At 40.8% G+C, this 21,999-nt stretch overlaps 1 protein-coding gene across 1 annotated transcript in view; it reads left to right on the top strand.

Annotated features, from left to right (window-relative positions):
• snx3 (sorting nexin 3) overlaps positions 1–21,240 on the top strand; it is a 93,288-nt gene extending 72,048 nt beyond the window's left edge. The window contains exons 2-4 of the mRNA XM_072499962.1: positions 12,337–12,432; positions 16,032–16,156; positions 20,337–21,240. Coding sequence (XP_072356063.1) covers positions 12,337–12,432; positions 16,032–16,156; positions 20,337–20,451 — 336 coding nt within the window. The 3' untranslated portion in view covers positions 20,452–21,240. The remainder of the gene's footprint in view (positions 1–12,336; positions 12,433–16,031; positions 16,157–20,336) is intronic.
• Positions 21,241–21,999: the final 759 nt, after the last annotated feature.

Below are 21,999 nucleotides of genomic sequence, written 5' to 3'. Positions count from 1 at the left end.
GCGTTTCTAGTGGTGTCACGTACCAGGACCGACACCACTAGAAACGCCAGAAGAGGCTTGGACCTTTATCCAAATGGAAAAATTGGACTCCAATCTCTCGGCCCACCGCTTGTGCAGCGCCTCGTGAGCCTCCATCTTCACCGCCAGGCCCAAAATCTTGTCCTCGTTCTCATTAGTTTTTTCCTTCACCTCTCGGAGCTCGGCCTTCTGGGTCGCCTTCAGCCCCTTGATCGCCAACAGCATTGGCGCCAGCACCTCCTTTTTTAAGCTCCTCCACGCAGTGCCTGAGAAACTCCTGCTGGTCAGGCCCCCATGCTGCTCTATCTCCGCCCTCCGCCATCTTGTTTTCTCCCCCTCGTTTCTGCCGCTGCTCCAAAGCTGCTTTTTTTTTTTTTTTTTTTTTTTTTGGTCCCTCCACTTCTAGTCCCCTCCATACACGATAGAAGAAGAACCTTACTTCACCTTCCCACACGGTATTCGATCAAAAACGTTCCGTTGGGGATCCTCCGGAGAGCCCAAAAGTCCGTTCTAGCGGGAGCTGCCAAAATGTGCGGCTTAGCTCCGCATTGCCGCAACCGGAAGTGTTCATTGTTTTGTTTTGGGTCGAAAGATGCTGTGCAGCAATACTATTTTTTTTTTTTGGTGCTGAGGCAGTCTGCTATTGTGCCTTGAATCTGTTTTGACTAGTCCTGTGTTTTTGAAACGCAAATTTGTAGACACTTGATTCTTGGTTCTGTTTTGTCCAATATATTTGAGTCGGTGATTAAGTTTATTATCCTGGCTGTCTGAGATGAACTCTGTAGAGTGGTCTATTTTGACTTTGCATTATTTCACTGATTTTTGCATGCCACCCACATTGATCAACAAGCACTCTGCAGCAAATCTGTGAATGTCATGTTTCAGGCTCCAAAAACTTATTTTTGTGGCAATTTTAATATTGTGGTGTTGGTTTCTCATTTTTTCCTTTTGTCGAAGTAGCTTGAATGGCCTGAAATTTCTGAGGTCTGCGACATCAACGCAATCAAGGAATTCTCCGGGTGGAAAAACTGAGATCAAATTTTATCATGGTGATTGATTGTGATGACTGGAAGACGAGCATGGGATTTGTTTAACTGTAGTGGTCAAGAGCAGCATGGTGGCACAGTGGTTAGCACTGCTGCATCACGGCACCAAGATCCCAGGTTTGATGCTGGCTCTGGGCCACTGTCTTGTGTGGAGTTTGCACATTCTCCCCGTATTTGTGAGTTTTGTCCCCACCACCCGAAGATGTGCAGCGTCAGTGGATTGGCCATGCTAAATTGCCCCTTCATTGGGAAAGAAACAACTGGGTATGCTACATTTATGTTTTAAAAACTGTAGTGTTTTTTTTTTTTTAAATAATTGTTTGGCAGGACCTTGGTGTTTCTAGCAGCCAGATCGTGAAATGGACTAGGAATATATTTTTCCGTCTAGGCTAATGGCTGGTTTTTTTTTTTAAGTCCCTGGGGAGTTCATGTGCTTTGCAGCCTGCAGAGAATTTGTTTTTCAGCTTGTGAGATGAGGTCATTGATAGATGGAGCCAAGGAACGGACACTTTGAGCAGCTGTGGAGAGGGGCAATTTTTTGTTTTTGGAGAACGGTGGGCTTATCTTGCCAGGCTTTTCTTGGACCACAAGTAAAGGCAGTTTTCTGCCCAGTAGGATAGTGTAGTTTCAACAAAAGTAATAGTTTACAAACATTCTGAAGAAGAGGCTGAAACAATCCAGCTGAAGCAGCTATTGGAAGATATTCAGCAAGAATCTGAAGAGGTTCTAACCAGAGCCAGAACAATCACTCCTGCAGCGATTATTCCTTCTGCACAGAGTTTTGGTCCAGTATCCTTGCCACTGTAGTGTCATGAGAATGTCACTTTAAGAAATATTTGGCTACTCGTGTTACTGCAGCGATGTCAGTGTGGGTGGAGCTGAACTCTGGTTCTGCTTTTTAGTTTCACTGAGAAAAGCTTGGGTGTGTCTGCCTTTTTGGTCTTTTGTCGTGTTGCAGCTGAAGTCAAACAAAGCAGCTGTACTGCTGTTCTCTCTGCCATGAAGGACTATCTCTTAATTATTTGGTGAATTCAGAATTATACATGTTTTCCGTATTGAATGTAAACCCTGATGTGCTTTTGTTTAAAGGTTTAAGTCTTCTGGCTGTTAAAAGAACAGCATACAATATTCTTTGGATGGTGTATTTGATTTACTGGTTGCTAAGATGTTCACTGTTTGTTTTTAGAAAGGTTAACTTCAGTTCATAGAATAAACATTTATTTGCTTTAAAAACTACTTTTCCATTTCTGAAGTACCACACCTGTAGAGTGGGCCGTGTGCTCCCCATACCACAATCTATTAAAAGTTGTGGGTCAGGTGAACTCCATGATACACTTTGGGGTTCTCTAAACCCTGGCCCATAACAAATTGAGGGCTCATCCAGGATAAAAGTCTATCTATTGGATTGGCTTAGTGAACTTAAAGACAGTGAGGGGTGAGCATATTGTGGTTGCTTTTCAGGTGTGGTATTTTAGTTTAAGTAGGGAGTGTGTTGTGGACAATGGCTCTTTCAGAGGCTCAGATGTTTTTGGGGGTGGAGACGGTCGCACGCAGTACCTTAAGGACTAAGACTAAAAGCAGACTGTTGGATTTGGCAAAAACATTGCAGTTAACATTACCTGACGAAATGCGAAAGGATGAGGTAATTATGGTGGTGGCTAAGCGTTTAAAGTTGCCTGAGATACAGTCTGACTCATTAGAAATGGTGCAGATTAAGCAACTTGAACTGAGAATTAAAGCAGCTTGAATATGCAATGAGAAAAAAGGAAAAGGGGAGAGAAGAAAGAAACCAAGAAAGAATAGCCCTAGCAGAACAAAGATACAGGTCAGGGATCAAGAGAGAGTTTGAACTTCAGAAAATGGCCATGAAACATGACGGTCAGTTAAAATTGGCAGACGTAAAGGGTAACATACAGTTGGATGATAGTGAGAAAGAGCGTCATAGTCCAAGGCGTAGTGGGGATCTATTTAAATGTCCAAGCATTGCCAAGGTTTGACGAGAAGGAGGTAGAAACCTTTTTAATTTCATTTGAGACGGTAGCTAAACAAATGAAATGGCCACAGGACATGTGGGTGTTACTGATTCAAACAAAGCTGGTAGGTAGGGCTAGTGAAGTGTTCGCATCACTACCGGAGGAGGTATCTGGGACGTATGAGGAGGCGAAGAGATCCATCTTGGGTGCATATGAACAAATGCCTGAAGCTTACAGACAAATGTTTAGAAATTTAAGGAAAGAATTTGGTCAAACATACTTGGAGTTTGAAAGGCTCAGAGTAATTTTGATAGGTGGATAAGGGCTTTGAAAATAGACCAGGTGGATAAGGGCTTTGAAAATAGACCAAACTTATGAAGTTCTGAGAAATTATACTTTTTGGAGGAGTTAAAAAAAAATTCAACTCCTATGTACAGAGGATTAAAACTGCGAGATTAGCAGCAGACATGGCAGATGATTATGAATTAGTTCATAAATCAGGAGAGTGTACCTCCGATTGAAAAAGAAATCCAGGAGGGTGGAGGAGAAATAGTTTCTAATGTGTTCACTGTTCTAAGCTAGGCCATGTAAAGTGGTTGAAGAAGAGCACTGGGAAGGCTGATGTGGTAAAACTGGATACGACAGTGGGGTTTGTTAAAGTGGTGAAGGAAAGCCCAAGTGAAGCGAAGGAGGTGCAAAAGTGTACAGCCTGATCAAGAGGTGATTGATAAGAAGGTGCCAGATCTCTTTAAAGAATTTACTTGTGGGTAAAGTTTACTTGTATCAGGGAGTAGGTAAAGAAGTCACAATTTAAGATATGGGAGCTAGTCACTCTTCAATGGTAAGAGATGAGGAGTTATGTAGTTTGGGAAGAATGTTGCCAGAAAAGGTGGAAATATGTGGAATTCTGGGTGAGTAGTGTTCCATTATATAAGGTAAGGTTGGAAAGTCCAGTGAAGTGGTGAAATGGTCGTAGGAGTAATGGAGAAACTACCTTGTCCAGGAATACGGTTTATCTTTGGTAATGATATAGCTGGATCGCAGGTGGGAGTGATGCCTACTGTGATTGATAAGCCAGTGGAAAATCAGACAACTGAAGGGTTGAAGGACGAAAATCCTGGGATTTTTCCGGATTGTGTAGTAACACGGTCGCAAAGCCACAGGTTAAGACGAGGATAAATCAAGAGAAGATGAAGTGGAAGTGCAATTATCAGAAATGATTTTTGATCAGATGGTTGAAAATGAACAAGAACAGGTGGAGGATGAGGCGGATATTTTTAGTTAAGGAAAATTGGCGGAGTTACAACAAAGATACACTGAAAAGGAATCTGTGTATACCAGTGTTATTACCGTAAAAGTGATGTCTTGATGAGAAAATGGAGACCTTTACATATGCTGACGGATGAAAAGTGGGCAGAGGTTCATAAAGTAGTATTGCCGGTCGGATATAGAAAGGAGGTGTTGAGTTGCACATGAGGTGCCAGTGGGAGGTCATTTGGGAATAAGGAAAACTAGCTAAAATCCAGAAACATTTTTATTGGCCTGGATTACATAAAGATGTAGTTAAATTGTCAATCATGTCACACACCAAGTGATAGGGAAACCTCAAGCAGTGATAAAACCAGTGCCCTTAATACCCATTCCAGTATTTGAGGAACCTTTTACAAGGGTCCTAATCGATTGCTAGGACCGCTTCCTAAAACAAAAAGTGGCAATCAATATCTTTTGACTATAATGGATGTGTCTACTAGGTTTCCAGAGGCCATTCCAGTATGTAATATTACAGCTAAACAGATTGTGGAGGAGTTACTTAAATTCTTTACTAGATATGGACTACCCACAGAAATTCAATCGGATCAAGGAACGAATTTTACTTCAAGGTTATTCAAAGAAGTTATGGATAGCTTAGGAATAAAACAATTTAAATCAACTGCGTACCATCCAGAATCGCAGGGAGTGTTAGAAAGGTGGCATCAGACATTAACGACAATGTTGAGGGCTTATTGTCAAGATTATCCAGAGGATTGGGATAAAGGAATTCCATTCGTACTGTTTGCAATTAGGGATGCACTTAATGAGTCAACCAAATTTAGTCCTTTTGAATTAATTTTTAGTCATGAGGTAAGAGGACCACTTAAATTGATTAAGGAAAAACTGGGCGAGTGAGAAATCAGATTACTGTATTGGATTAAGTGTCAAATTTTAGGGAACTATTTATTAGAGCAGGTGAATTGACTAGACAACATTTGAAAGTTGCACAAAATGTGATAATGGGTCGTCAACAAGAAATCCAAAGTTCATAGTTTTGCCAGTGGGGATAAAGTTTTAGTGTCGTTACCAGTGGTAGGTGAGCCTTTAAAAGCTAGGTTTTGTGGACCTTATCAGATGAGGTGAATTATGTGGTTAAAAACGCCAGTTAGAAGGAAGACTCCCAGAGTGTGTCATGTGAATATGCTTAAAAGGTACTTTGAAAGGGAAGGAGAGAAAAAGGAGGTTTTAATAATTCTAACTCAAAGTGACGAACCAAATCCAGATGACTGTGAATTTGACGTATCTCAAATTAAATTGGAAAACTAGGATATTCTTAAAAATTGGGAGAAATTGTTGAGTTATCTTCCAGAGGAAAAACAAACTGACCTGAAAGAGTTATTGATATCACATGGGCAAGTTTGGGGCGATAAATTGGGAAGTACTAAAATGGCTATACATGTAGATGTGGGAAATGCTGTTCCAATCAAACATCCATACAGACTTGACCCTTTAAAATTGGCACAGGTTAACAAAGAGATTGAGCATGATTAAAAATGGCATAATTGAGGTGGGTTGCAGGCAATGGCGCTCATCCATGGTGACGGTACCCAATGGTTGTGTGTGGACTATAGAAAGGTTAATGCAGTTACAAGAACGGGCTCTTATCCTATCCCACGTTTAGAGGATTGCATTGAGAAAGTGGACAGTCCGCTTTTATTTCCAAACTGGATTTACTTGAAGGTTACTGGCTGGTACCTTTATCCGAAAGGGCGAAGGAGATTTTAGCTTTTGACTCCAGGTGGTATATACCGATTCAAAGTAATGCCATTTGGCAAGAAAAATGCCCCAGCCACATTTCAACGGTTAACTAACAATCGTTTTAGGATTACCCAATTGTGCGGTATACATCGACAATCTGGTAATTTTCAGCCAGACATGGACAGAACATTGAAACATCCGATGGAGTTATTCGATCGACTTCAGGAGTTGGGTTTGTTAACTAGCCAAAATCACTTTACTTGAGTTTCCGATCCCCTCGACAAAGGGAAATGATGTGATTTCGTGGCACGAGTGGGTTTGATCGAACATTTGTGCAAAGGTTTTCTGGGCGACTTGCTCCACTGGGCGACTTGCTCCACTGGGCGCAGCATGTGTTGGAGAATTACAAGGGACTCTGTGATCAGATGAACTAAAGTATGACTAGAGATGCCGAGGCGTAGAGAAATCGACAGATCGTGCAGAGAGCTTGTTAAAAGAGACTGTTAATTGAGAAGGATTTCAGTTGGAGGAACGAAAAAAAAGGACTCTGCATGTGGTGGTGTTTTTTGAAACTATGAAGTATGTTTGCTGTGTGCATTTCTGAAAGGATGGCGAAAAATGAAACCATCTTGAAGTTGATGGTTTATTTTTTTTCTTGGGTGAGGTGTCATGAGAATGTCGCTTTAAGAAATGTTTGGCTGCTCCTGTTACTGCAATGATGTCCGTGTGGGTGGAGCAAAGCTCCGGTTCTGCTTTTTAGTTTCACTTTGAGAAAAGCTTGGGTGTGTCTGCCTTTTTGGTTTTGGTTTGCAGTGTTGCACCTGAAGTCAGACAAAGCGTTACCACACCTGTAGAGTGGGCCGTGTGCTCCTCATACCACAATCTATGAAAAGTTGAGGGTCAGGTGAACTCCATGATGCACTTTGGGGTTCTCTAAACCCTGGTCCATAACAATAGTAATAGTGAGTTATATTGCTCCAGTGGTGGAGCTCTTAAACTTGGTGAGCACAAGGGTGTAACTTTTTTCACTGGGCTACTATATATGAAGGAATTGGTTGTCATTTCTTCAGTTTAAATGTGGTTTGAAGGAATTGGTTGCCATTTTTTCAGTTTTAAATGGGCCATTCACATAGTGAATGAGATTTCTACCATATTAAAAATGTACCATGGTGTCACATTTTTGCAATTTCCCCTTGAGTAGCTTTCCCAAGTGATTTTTGCTCATGTGGAAACTTGGCATACCACTTCTCAATGAGCAAGAGGAAGTGAGCTGTTCAGTCCAAAATATTGTGGCAACTGCTTTTTTGGGGGAAAAAATGAAATTAAAATTGCTTATTGTCGCAAGTAGGCTTCAAATGAAGTTAGTGAAAAGCCCCTAGTCGCCATATTCCAGCACCTGTTCAGGGAGGCTGGTACAGGAAGACCGGTAAGTTGCAACAACTTTTATTCAGATCTTGTTCCAACAAATTTGGGGAAAATGTGAAATTTCAGCATCTTCATCAAAAGTACATTGAAATAGAGATGCTATTCAAATTTGTGTACTGATTGCCACTTTTTTTCTTTGCGCAACTCTGAGCACTCAATGCCAGGTATTTCTGTGGGTGATGTTTGTAAACTTACCATCTGGCTAGATTACATCGTCTCCCAGTCCTGCACTTGACATGTGCACTCTCCCATCACATTGGGCAGAGTGGAAATAGATTTCTAACTGAAGGGGCATTGAGGCCACTTTCAGCAACAATAATTGCCATGTGGTCACTTTTTTAGTTCAGCTCAACATGTGCAAGATGGAATCCGATGTTCTTGTCTGCTTTGTTACTTGTTGGATGGATATTCAACCACCAACGGCCTTTAATGTTAGCTATCTAAATGGCACTTTCAAAGCTAGGTCAGCTAAAGATTAGTGCCATAAAGCTGGAGCACAAGTGAAGTTATTGCACTTCTACAAAAGACTAGATGTCTTCAGCCTTTTTTCTTGTTGATGGGTGAATAAATGAGTGAGAGGTGTCAGAAGTTCAAAAAGGAAATTTTCAAGGCAAATTAATATGGATTATCCTCTCCCAGTTGAACGTTGTACCTGTAACCATAATCTGTTCCAGGGATTAACTTTTATTATAGACTTCCGTGCCCACAGGTAAAAACTCTCAGGGTAGGCTTTTTAGCTAGGTTGATCTTTACACCAAGTAAAATAGAAGCTAAGCTCCTTGTAATTTGAGAAAAGGTATTTAAAATGCAGAGTCCCATTTTTACCTCCGTATTGTAAAGGTTTTGTTCAATCTTCTAGACTCAAAGACCCAGTGGTTTGCGAAGGTGAGGAAGGGCAAGTTTGGTTTTTTAAAAAAACTAATGGGTGAAATTGGATAACTTTAATCCAGAGTCCAATTGGTGCAAATTAACTGCTTGCTATCTTTAAATGGGAGCATTTATTATTCTGTGTTATATAAAAAAAAAGAAAAGAAAACCAAAATAAAAACTGCTGTCTACACACATCCATAATGGAGCAAGGACCCTTCTGTTCAGAACTGACTTTCAAAATTTAATAGCTCTGTTAAATGTGTTAAATAGCTGATTCAGTTTAATTTGCTCACTGAGCATTTGGAGTCGGGGCAGAATGATATTTCTTTTCAGGAAAAAATAAAAGCTTGGAGCTGTCAGAGCCATCAGAGCAAACTTGCAAGTAAATGGCTCCGTATAGGAACCTTGAGCCAAATTATTGAAGTTGTACTTTCTAGTTGTTTAAAAAAATATATATAACTTGTTTCCTATAGTCTCAACAAGAAACCTTGTAAACTTTCTGGCAGTGACATGAGGACTTCAATTTTCTTGCAAGCCATACGTCACTAACTGATTTGTCAAGTGGGTCTTTGTTTACTCTGGACCAGGGACCAGGCGGTACTGTGCCAACTTCTTCATTCGCGTTCAAAAGTTAAAGCTTCTGGCCCAAATTCTGGAAATCAAGTTTAAAACATCCCAAGGTGCTTCATGGGAAGATGTATTAAATCAAAATATAATGAGCCACAAAGATTGGGTCAGAATGTTGAAGCAGGATGTAGAAGGGAATGATTGGCTGGCAAACTCCTTTATAACCTGAATGAAAAATCGCTTATTGTCACAAGTAGGCTTCAAATGAAGTTACTGTGAAAAGCCCCTAGTCGCCACATTCCGGCACCTGTTCGGGGAGGCTGGTACGGGAATTGAACCAGCGCTGCTGGCCTGCCATGGTTTACTTTAAAAGCCAGCTATTTAGCCATGTGCTAAACCAGCCTCTTAAGTATAAAATAAAAACTGAACCATTGGGCGTTGCAAGATAGAAATTCGGCACTTGCCTAATATTTAACTGTCTGGTAGAATAATTATGTACTGCATATACTCTAGTAATCCATATGGGTAGCACTGTTGCTTCACAGTGCCAGGGTCCTGGGTTTGATTCACACTAGGGTCACTGTGCAGAGTCTGCATGGGTTTCCTTCCTTGAGTCCCGAAAGAAGTGCTTCAATTGGACATGCTGAATTCTCCCTTTGTGTACCTGAACAGGTGCCAGAGTGTGGTGATTGAGGGATTTTTCACAGTAACTTCATTGCTAATGTAAGCCTACTTGTGACACTAATAATTATTATCCTGTGTAAAGTCAACCGTGACTTGTGGGCAAAAAAACCCTTAATTTTTCACTGGTCCTCGTTTTAGATGGATCATGGGGATGAATCCAGTTTGGTATTGGTGGTTAGGGTGTGAATCGAGAAACCTAGCTGGGACTGAATGGAGACAAATCAGAATTGAAATTATTTATATTACAATATGACAAACTAATTGGAGAATGCAAATTGAAATACTGTACATCACTGGAAATTGAACATGCATCATAGTAAATACAAAATTGCTTGAATGTGGAATGATGACCAGGAACTGGAACATTTCATCAGTAACATGGTGATTGAAAGCTGTAAAACTACTGCTGCCACCCACCTTCCTGAGCAGCCCCCAGCAGGGCTTGGAAATGAGGATTTTAAAAAAATTGAAGATGCTAAGATCAGTGATGCAAGGAGAATGGGGCTTGATGAAGGTTGAGACAAAGTGGAGTTTTGGATTGACCCAATTTTTAAGAGGATGCACCAAATTTTCAAGAGGGTAGACCGTGCAAGTCCAGCCAGGAGGGAATGGAGTCCGTAACTGGGTTTGGAGAGGACGGAGGACAATGGCCTCCTATCTCCCATTGAGTACCCAATTCATTTTTTCCAATTAAGGGACAATTTTTAGCGTGGCCAATCCACCTATCCAGCACATCTTTGGGTTGTGGGGGCAAAGCCCAAGCCAACACTGGAGAATATGCAAACTCCACACTGACAGTGACCCAGAGCTGGGATCGAACCTGGGACCTTGGCGCCGTGAGACAGCAATGCTCACCACTGCACCACTGTGCTGCCTCTATCCCAATAGTTGATGGAAACATCTCATTAGTACTGAATGCTGGATCAACAGTCTGATAATTTGAGAGTGTGCTGAATATAGGATTTTTGTATGTAGGGTGTGTATGTATCTGCTGCAGTAATATTTTTAAGATCCTGATTTTAAAAGACCAGCAGACACTGGCTACAGAAGGTGCCATTAAGATGTTGTAGAAGTGTGATCACTATTTCAACGATGCTTGATTCTGGGAAATATATAGAAATATTGTTTAAAACTGTAACCAGGTCATAGGACTGAGTTTTGGGGTCTGTTCTGCCAGTGTCTGTGTGTCTGGCTTTTGACCTAAAAGGTGTTTTAATTGGAGGTAAAGAAGGTGTAAGTTAGTGTAGTGTCCGTTTCCTAACATAAATTGGGGTCTGATATGTGATCATAATAGGAGGAATTGAGCTGATGGGGGAATCACAAATGTACAATTGGCAAAAGATAGATTAGAAGAAATACAAGGAGACCCATCTTTGACATGTTAAAACCAATGCCCACCTTGGGTGGGTGGGCCTAAGATCCATCTCCTCCTATTTATATATTAAAAAAATAATTTATGTTTTCCACTAGCCTGGGGAGTCCCCGTATCTAACCAAAATGAATCAACATGTCTGTGTTTAGTTAAGGGATTTTTCTTTGTAACTGGGCTGCTGCGTCTCTGCAAATGCACACCAAAAGCAATTGATTGGGGATATATTGGGGGGTGTTGTATCATATCTGTGGTCAGGAGGTTCTTGGTGAAATTTTTATAATACTTTTAGTTGGGTTACAATTTTTATGTATTTCATTTGTGATGTGCGCTTCACCTGACTAGCACTTGTTGCCCAATCCTTAATTGCGCTTTAAGATGGTGGTGAGCTATTGCCCTGAACTGCTGCAGGTGGTGTATGTGTGCCTAGGTCGATGTGTGTGGTCTGCTGTCCAGATTTTTTGGTAGTGGTTTGAAACAACTGAGTGGCTTGCTAGGCCATGTGTCAATCACATTGCTGTGGGTCTGGAGTCGCATCTAGGCTAGACAAGGTAAGGATGGCAGATTTCCTTCCCTAAAGGACATGATCGACAATGGGTTTCATGGTCACCATTAGACGTTTAATGACAGTTATTTATTGGATTTGATTTCCACCATCTGCCATGGTGGTGTGATTAGAACCCAGCGTATTATCTCGTGTCTCTCAATCACCATCAGTCCAGTGACAATGACGCTATGCCAGTGCCTCACCTGAATTATAAAGATTTGGGCTGTGCATAAGGTGCAGCACAGCCTGCTCATCCTAAATCTGCAGTACTTGTACGAACTCATTTGCTGGAGCTGACATAAGTAATGGTAATATCTGAGGGAAATTCCTATTTGTTCAACAACTGGCAACATAAATCTCAGAACAGTAAAGGTATTTACTTTGCAGGGGTCTGAGATTTTCTTGCAAGCACCCCCTCCCCATTCTAAATCTCCATTTGCTTTTTCAATTCACTTTCACATGGCTTCTTCTGTTGCCTTCACTGCTGTTGCTGTTATCTGCTTGTACTTCCAACAAGTGAGAATTGTATTCTTGAAAGGTGTTTTGGCTCCATCCTTAAACCTTGCCTCATCTCGGCCATATTTAAGGATTAATCATTTTGATATATCTCTTGCATATGAACCTTGGATGGGGTGGAGGGAATGTGTCAAATTTATTGAAATGGGCTTCCCATTCCTGACTACTTTGGCACCAAAAGTGGCCATGTGCATTTCCCCAGACACTGTCAAACTATTTTCAGATGTAGATTGTTAACTGCCGCCTTTGGAAATGTTTAATTCCGTTTTGCTTCTGTAATTGATTGCACACTTTGCATCCTTATTTTTTCAGACTAATCTCCCAATATTCAAGCTGAAGGAATCTTCTGTCAGAAGAAGATATAGTGACTTTGAGTGGCTGAGAAATGAGCTTGAAAGGGAAAGTAAGGTAAAACTTTGTTTTTCTCTATTTTTTGGATGAATAGTCAAATTAGCAATTATTAACTTGGTTCTCCTTTTGTCTTGCCACCACTGTCTCTTTCTGCTCTCACTCGGAGTCTTTTCCAACAATTTCACTATCACTGACGTTAAGTTCTCTGACCTATAATTATCCTGGTTATCCTTGCGACCCTTCTTAAATAATGGTACAACTTTGGCTATCTTCCAATCCTCTTGAGACCTCACCTGTGGCCAACAAGAAAACCAAGATTTCTGTAGAGGCCCAGCGATTTAATCTAGTCTCCTTCAGTAATCTGGGATAGATGTAATCTGGCCCTGGGATTTACCTACCTTAATGCTTTGTAACACACCTAACACTTCCTCCCTCAATAACTACCTGTTCTAAGTGTTTACACAACAGTCTGAGACACCACCCATCGATGTGTCCCCCTCCTTTGTGAATACCAATACAAAATACTCATTTAAGGATCTCTCCTACGTCCTTTAGTTCTACACAATTTCCCTCCTTTGTCCTTGAGTGGACCAACTTTCTTTCTCCAGCTACTCTCTTCCTAATATAAATATGAAGTGCCTTCGGATTCTCTGTCTGCCAAGGATGTTTCGTGACCCCCCTTTTTTTTTTTTTTTTTTTTTTTTTTTTCCCTACTAACTCTACTTCAGCTCTTTTCTACATTCCTTGTATTCTTCTTTACTTGTATTCTTCAAGTGTTTCATCTGTTTTTAGTTGCCTCGACCTCTCAAATGCATCCTTTTTCTTTTTGACTAGTCTTGCAATTTCCCTGGCCATCCATGGTTCCTGAATCCTCTCTTTCGTGTCTTTCCTTTTTACTGGCACATGCCTAAAAGATTCACATGCCAAATGTGGATTTACCCTCAAAACAGCCACTTCCAAACAACAGCCTCCAAATCCTGTCTAATCTGGTTGGTTGTAGTTTGCCTTCCCCCAATTTAGCACCTTAATCCTAGGACAACACCTCCTTTTCCATGAGTATTTGACCGCTTAAGGAATTGTGCTCACTGTTCCCCCACTGCAACTTTGACCTGGTCGGGCTTGTTCCCTAGTACTAGGTCCAGTATAGCCCCCTCAAGTCAGACTATCCACTTTGTTCCAAAAAATCTTCTTGACACGCGTAACACATTCCTCACACTCCAGACCCCTAGCCCTGAGGGATTTCCAGTCAATGATATCTCACTACAACAACCCTATTATTTATACATCTATCCAGAATCTGCTTACATATCTGTTCAATTTCCTGTGGGCTGTTGGGAGGCCTGTAGTACACCCCTATCACAGTGACTGCCCCCTTCCTGTTGCCTCGTTACTTGATTCTTCCATGGTGTCTTCCCTCTGTACAGCTGTAATATGTTCTCTAACCAGTATTGCAATTCCCCCACCTCTCTTGCCTTCCTCCCTGTCTCGCCTAAAACACCTATATCCTGGAATATTTAACTGCCAAGTCTCCATTACAGCAACCACATCAAGTTCCATGAATGAATCAAGGTGGTCTTATCTATACACTCCAGACCTCCAAGCCCACTGAGTTCGACCCCTCCCAGCCTGCCCTTCCTCTGAGCCAGCCTGGTCCTGATTCCATGCTCATCCCCAGTCTCTACACTTGCTGGCTTATGTTCTGATTCCCACTCCCTTGTCGCATTAGTTTAAACCCATACTAGCAAACCTCACAGCCAGGATATTGGTGCCCCTCCAGTTCAGGTGTAACCTGTCCTTGTACAGGCCCCACCTTAATGACCAGTCAAATTGCTAGTCAGCTAAATGATATACTTCATCTATATTTTGGAATTTTTCTTTTGGGTGTTAAGCAATGGTAATTTTTCACCAGCTGGGGTGTTGAGTGAGATTGCAAAGTCAGCACAATGTACCAAGCGTTGATGCATTTAATCCTGCCTTAGAACAGGGGATGGAACTGTCTTCAGGTATTAACAGGGCAGATTATTTCTGGAGTCAATTGAGCAGGCAAATTAATCTGGCTGAAACTATGCAGTTTGTGGCGTATTCCACCATTCATGCAATGAGACAGATTATAATGTTGAATTTTGCATTGTTTGAGACAAATCAGACGGCACCAGAAATCTGGGGGTCTTGCCTAGGATCGTGCCAAGATTGGGTTTTGTAACAGGTTAAAAGATACTGCATGTCTCAGTAATTTGATTTGCTGTTAGCCAATTAATCAAATAACTTTTTAGATTTAAAGCACTTGTGGATTGAAGTTTGCAGTGCCTATGCAGTGCAGGTTTGAAAACCAGGTTTAAAGTCTTGAGTAGGAAGTGTTCTGTGGTGCTGACAAACTGAGTGAAGTTTATTTTGATTTAAAATCTGTGTCCACCAAAAGTGATGCTACTTCCTCCTGGATGCCTTTGACCATTCCACTTTCATGCCCAGTCCCCTCAGGATCTGTAAGTTGCTTTCTAAATTCCAACAGATACAAAGTATAAAACTTTTCTGAACTGCTTGGAACACACTTGCATCCTTCCTTTAAATGAGGCCAATATTGTACACCATACTGATATGGTCTTATTGATACCCGTATAACCTCCCTATTATTCAATTCCCCTCCTAATAAACAATGTTCTGGTTAGCGTTGCGAATTACTTGCTAGACCTGCATACTAATCTCTTGCAATTCTTGCACCTAGATGACCCTGATCCCTTGGAGCAAGCAGTAATTCACTAGGATTAAATGGTTTTATCTAGCAATTTGACCTGTTAAGTTGTGTGGTGTGAGATCTGTAAGCCTTTTTTCTAATTTCCTTATTTGGTTAGACTTGTCTAAACCAATTTCAATATTAATGGCTTGTATGAATTTGAATTTTGATGCTTATTTCCCTTGCTGCCTTCAACAATTGTTCACAAGTTTACTGTAAACTGACTAAACTCTCTTCCATTCTGTTTCTGGCATTGTAGAACAAATTTTGGCTTATTTAACTTCGACCATTACTTAACAGCTGTTGCAAACTGCAACATTAAGTACAATGCTGTCTCAAAGGTATCACGCCATACACTTTTTCATAATACTGCAGTCTGGAATCTATACTTGGTCACAATTTTTGACCCAGTTTAGGGCACCAGAAATGGATTTCTCCTGCATAATTTCCAGTGAATATTACACTGATCGTTGTCTGTTCAAAGATTTTCAAACAACAAATGTAACTATTATTTGCAACTTGGGTGGCATAAAGGGAAACTTTTTTAACTTGCTCAGTATTATCGCAGAAGAGGCCCTTTAGCCCATCAAGTCTGCACTGATGTATGGAAAACATCTGACCTGCCTACCTAATCCCATAGCCATTTGGGCTTGTGCAGTATAACTGTTATACTTTGAATATCCATATCACTTAGTTGATCTGACTCAAGTTCTGAATGTGGAAGTGGAAGTGAACATACAAATGATGTGCTGTGAACCATCTCCCATTGTTGAAGCAAATCCATTTTTTAAAGGCATAGCAATGCCTTAATCTGTTGATCCATGACATGCAGCCTTGGATACTCTATCCACTAATTTCCCTTGCTGATAACTTTTTGTGCATAAATCCACCTGTGAATGCTTCATGACAGTTTTTATCCCCTTAGGTTGTGGTGCCACCGTTGCCTGGTAAAGCTCTGTTTCGTCAGCTTCCTTTTAGAGGGGATGATGGAATCTTCGACGATAGTTTTATAGAAGAAAGAAGACAAGGTCTTGAACAGTTTATTAACAAGTGAGCAAGCTTCCCTCTTGCCTTGGCTTTTGCGATTCATGTCTTTTTCAGGATGGCAGCCTGGGGTCTCTTTCAGGATGGCAGCTGATGACTAGTGTGTCTCGGGGGTCTGTGCTGGGACCATAACTTTTCACTCTACATAAATGATCTGGAAGAAGGAGCTGAAGTCGTTGCTAAGTTTGCAGATTATACAAAGATCTGTAGAGGGACAGGTAGTATTGAGGAAGCAAGGGGGCTGCAGAAGGATTTGGACAAGCTAGGAGAGGGCAATGAAGTGACAAATGAAATACAATGTGGAAAAGTGTGAGGTTATGCACTTTAAAAGGAGGAATTTAGGCATAGATTATTTTCTAAATGGGGAAATGCTGAGGAAATCAGAAGCACAAAGGGACTTGGGAGTCCCTGTTCATGATTCTCAAGGTTAATGTGCCGGTTCAGTCCGTAGAAGGCAAATGCAATGTTAGAAGGCAAATACAATGTTAGCATTCATGTCGAGGGCTAGACTACAGGACCAGGAATGTACTTCTGAGGCTGTATCAGCCCCTTTGGAGTATTGAGCAATTTTGGGCCCTGTATCTAAGGAAGAATGTGCTGGCCTTGGAAAGGGTCCAGAGGAGGTTTACAAGAATGATCCCTGGAATGAAGAACTTGTCATATGAGGAACGATTAAGGACTCTGGGACTGTACTTGTGGAGTTTAGAAGGGTCAGGGGGGATTTTATTGAAACTTGCAGAATACTGCGATGTCTGGATAGAGTGAATGTGGAGAGGATGTTTCCACTTGTAGGAAAAACTAGAACCAGAGGACACCATCTTGGATAAAGGGACAATCCTTTAAAACAAATGAGGAATTCCTTCAGCCAGAGGGTGGTAAATCTGGGATTAAGGGTTATGGGGAGGAGGCAGGGGAATGGGGTTGAGAAAATACCAGCCATGATTGAATGGCTGAGCAGACTCGATGGGCCTGTCTTATGTGATGGTAAACACATCAAAGGGAAATGTTCATTTGTTCTTTCAAAGAACTGTAGGTTTTGTCTTAGTTGGTACTAAAATGATGGAAAGCAGCAGTCCAGAAACAAATGCTAAAAGAATGAAAAAAAACATTGACATGCAGGATAATTTTATTACTTTCAGAATGATTCCAGTATGAGGCTGAGGGCACAAAGGGGTCGTGCTGAGTTTTAATTTTGTTGTTTTCCATGCATAATTTATGTAAATTGCCATTTAAATTCTGTTGCTTTTTTTAAGTCGTGCTTTTTTTCCCACTCACGTACTTATTTTTGGTCTAAGGTGGTCTTCATTTAAAGTGAACAATAAAAAGTTATACCTGCAATTATTTGTGATTGCAGTTGCCATCTGTTTCATGTGTAAATGTGGCATGGCTATCGTTTTGAATAATAAAACTTGACGAGGTGTTAATTCCCATATTTGAATGTATAATAGGAGATGGTGTATTTGGACCTTTACTAAATAATGTTCAAGAATTGGGGAAATGGAAAGGGTAGTTAAATGGGCTCGCTCCTCACATGCAGATTGAGTATCATTTAGGTGAAACATTGACGATGGATGTTTGTTTCTAATTGAGAGCTTCCTGGAAGTGTTACCTTACTCCTGATTGCTTCAGCATTCAGTGCAAAAACATTTAGTGAATCCAATTCTATCGAGATATGCATCATTGCCAGTTACAGGGAGGCAGTCAGTGCACTGGTGCCTGAGCACGCGACTGAAGAGGTTGGTTGTCTAACCTGACTTGTGCATCTGAAGAATTCTTGGGTCTCTAGCTGTAATTGATTTACACCTTTAGTGCCTTCCTCAATGCTATTGAGGAAAATGGAAGTACAACACTAGAATTAAATAATTGAAGAAAATCCTTGCCCCATTGAGATGCAATTTGAAGGACAGTCTGTAAATATGCCCTGAGCACGAGAGCGAAAGGTCCACACAGGAAGCGGAAGCACTTAGAACATAGAACATAGACCATTACAGCGCAGTACAGGCCCTTCGGCCCTCGATGTTGCGCCGACCTGTGAAACCACTCTAAAGCCCATCTACACTATTCCCTTTCATCCAAATGTTTATCCAATGACCATTTAAATGCCCTTAATGTTGGCGAGTCCACTACTGTTGCAGGCAGGGCATTCCACGCCCTTACTACTCTCTGAGTAAAGACCCTACCTCTGACACACTTAAAACCGTTCTCCATGTGTCTGCATGGGTTTCCTCCGGGTGCTCCGGTTTTCTCCCTCCATGTACCTGAACAGGTGCCAGAATGTGGCGAGTAAGGGCTTTTCACAGTAATTTCATTGCAGTGTTAATGTAAGCCTACTTGTGACGATTATTATTATTATTAAAACAAAATTTGAAAAGCCCCTCTGCAGGCTGTGGTTAGCATTGCTGCTGAGGGCAGCGCAGTGGTTAGCGTTACAGCGACACTGCGCGAGGTCCCAGTTTCGATCCCGGCTCTGGGTCACTTTCCGTGTGGAGTTTGACATTCTCACTGTGTTTGTGGGTTTCGCCCCCACAATCCAGAGATGTGCAGGGTAGGTGGATTGGCCACACTAAATTGCCCCTTAATTGGAAAAAGTGAATTGGGTAAAAGAAAAAGGCCCCTTCGCATGCCAGGAGGTAGGTAGACCTGTAGGAGATGTCTTGTAGAAGCAAGAAAATTCCTGAATGGGGAATCCAAAGACAAACTAAATTTAATGTACATTTACCCCAGAAAATTACTTGTTGCTGGAGTGGTGTTCAAGGGTCTATCCGCCTGAGAACTGGTGATTTAAATGTTGTATCTGGACCTAACTTTAACCCTGCCAAAAAAAGGTCAAGAATTGTGAAGTGCAGTTCTGCATGTGGCGATAGGGGCTGGTTTAGCACAGTGGGCTAAATAGCTGGCTTGCAACGCAAAACAATGCCAGCAGCGTTGGTTCAATTCCTGTACCAGCACCTCCAGAACAGGTGCCGGAATGTGGTGACTAGGGGCTTTTCACAGTAACTTCATTGAAGCCTACTTGTGACGAGCTATTATTATTATTTTATTAGATTATTATATTCCGTACTTATGAGGACTTGCATGGCTGGTTGACATGAGATGCATTCCTCCATCACAAGCATTTCCTTCAGCTGTGAAGGTGTTTAGAAAACCTCAAGGCAGGTCTCATTGGGCTTTCTAACTTTCTTTTGAATCTTTAACATGTGGCTAGGGCCCTTTTTAACAAGTGCCAAGTAGATTTGAGGTACAATTGTATCAGGCAATGATGTCTTTTAAACTGCCAGGAAGGTGATATTTTAAGGCTACCAGTTCAATAACGACGGGGCAAAGCATTGGCTTTGAGGAAGCAGAGAGAAATGGATAACTCCTTCACCAAGAGGATTGTGTCCTGAAAGACTCCAAGAAAAAGAAAAACTGTCAACTCAACTACTTGACTATATAGAAAGTAGTCACCCACACACTGGATCAGCAATAACTTTCCAGACTAATTTAATCTTGCCAGTTGATATATCTTGATTGTAATTTGAAAATCAACACTCCCAATTGCTGAGCAGAACTATAGCCTCAAATTGCTAGATTTCTACAGTACATTTAAATTTGTTTTTTAAAATATTGGATACCTGACTTCCAGTTTGATTTGGCACAGGATAATGTATCTACATTGAGGTGTTCAAAACTATAACTTACTTTGGGCTGTGTGGTTAAACCCCACTGGCCTTTTAGTGTAACGTTATGATGAGGGGGTTAATTCTTTGACATTGCTGGGTCTGCGATGCAGCCACAAAGATCTGAAAAGATGAACTCTTTTATGCATTCTGAGATTGGAAGTGTATTGGTATAACTTGAGATTTTTTGGGGGGGGGGGCAGATAAGTGCAGCATCTGCTCTGCTATAGTTCTTGTTTCTGCTCTTTATGGTTTCATCCTACAATTGGTACATGACGACAGTTTTTAAAGGAACCAGTAAAATAAAAGTGTGCTTTATCTTCACTCTTGGAACCGTTTCAGGGTTCACTGGTGCTTCCATGTGTTGCTTTGAATTAAACCATGAAGTTCTGAGTAACTCCAATTGCTAGCTTTATTTTTGCTTGCATTGATCTGCTAGGAACCTTTTTTAAATATCCTAGCAATGGTTTGAATTGTTCACTGGAAATCAGTAACTCAAAAGGTCACTAATTCTTTTTACATTTCAGAGTTGCTGGACATCCTTTGGCACAAAATGAACGGTGTCTTCATATGTTCCTGCAAGAGGAAATCATAGACAAAAACTACACACCGGCAAAAGTGAAACATGCACAAACAGTGTGAATGGACTAAAACACTGATCTGTCCAAACAATCCTTCCAAACCAATCAAAATTGCTGGTTTTGGTTAATCCTCAGTACATCTTTCTACTTCTTGATGTTTCTGAAAGCAGAACTTCATCTCAGGTGCAGATTGCAAGCAAGAAAGATCTGCATTCAGGATTAGAGCTGGCTGCTGTAATTTGGCTTTATATAACACTTTTGCTTAACATTCATTCTGAAGCCTTACATTTTCAGTAAAGAAATATGCTGATGTAATCTTCGTTCTTTGTGCCCAGATGACGCATTCGGCAGAAATTGCTGTCAGATGAACCTGTGGTATGAGTATAGCATTTCTAACAATTTTATCTGATGCTTCATCAGTTGAGAGTATTTTTATAATGCATGTGCTTTGTAAATTAAGAAAATCTAGCTGAAGGTTGTCCATATTTGGCAAGATGTCTTTTTTTGAATAGTGCATGGTATATAGATGATAAGACTTGCACCTCATTGAGGCCAAACTGAATTGACATTTTCCTTCATACAAGTTTATGGAATAGTCCTTCAGACTGAATTGCAAAGTTCATTTGAGACAATTGCTATACAAGTCTCCCTTTTTTCCCCTCCTTCTGAACTAGTAAAACCCATATCCATGTTTTCTACTGCATCTATACCTATGGCTGTTGTAATTAATTACTAAGTTTGTTCCCATTTTGTACTAAGTCAAGTCTCGATACAAGTTTGTCAAACACTAAGACTGATCCTCCTCTGAAGTTGGAATGTTTTCAAATAAAAGTCCATATGATAAAATGTTGACATTGTTCTGTACAAACTTTGTCATAAATGTTACTCATACTTTGTAATATTTTCAGTTGAAAGGAACTAATTTAGTTTATTTTAAACATAGCATTAACTTTCAGTCTATCTCTAAGAACCCCTTTTGATTGCAAGGAAAATAACTTAGTAGTTACATAATGTGGATTGGAGGGACCAAACAATAAAATGAAATTAACTAATTTCTTGTAATACAGCAATGGTATTTGCAGTCCAGCAATTTATTCAATTATTGGTTGGATAATTATATAAAAGTTGTCTTGCATTGTGGCTAATAGATTAAATGATGTATTTAAAATTGTGCCCAAGGCAATTGAGCTTTTTATTTAATTAAATTCTGGGTGGGATTTTCTGACTGTTCACACTGGCAAGATCTTGCAGTCATGCCAACAACGCACCCCTGCTGCAGGTTTTGTGGCAGCGACAGGGTGTGTTCAGGTCAGGACCAGAAGATCCTGTTGCCTGCTTTTTGCACATGTATAAACCACATGGGCTTGCAAAGGCGTATACTGTTTCAGAACCAATATTAATGCACAATTTTTAGGGACAAATTGGAGGGCAAACAATCCTCGTTAACCCAATTCTTGATCCAGCTGGAACATGTTATAAAGATGCTTTACTTGGCTGTTCTAGCAATGATGGTGGACTTCATAGCTTTTTCCAAAAAACAGCTGATGCCTATTTTGTCCACTAAATTATGCATTTGGGTCAATAATACATAAGCTTAGTTCATCTCTAT

Source organism: Scyliorhinus torazame, chromosome 4, assembly GCF_047496885.1.
Source record: "Scyliorhinus torazame isolate Kashiwa2021f chromosome 4, sScyTor2.1, whole genome shotgun sequence".
In the NCBI taxonomy this organism is placed as follows: domain Eukaryota; kingdom Metazoa; phylum Chordata; class Chondrichthyes; order Carcharhiniformes; family Scyliorhinidae; genus Scyliorhinus; species Scyliorhinus torazame.
This window is presented reverse-complemented; position numbering and strand designations above follow the sequence as displayed.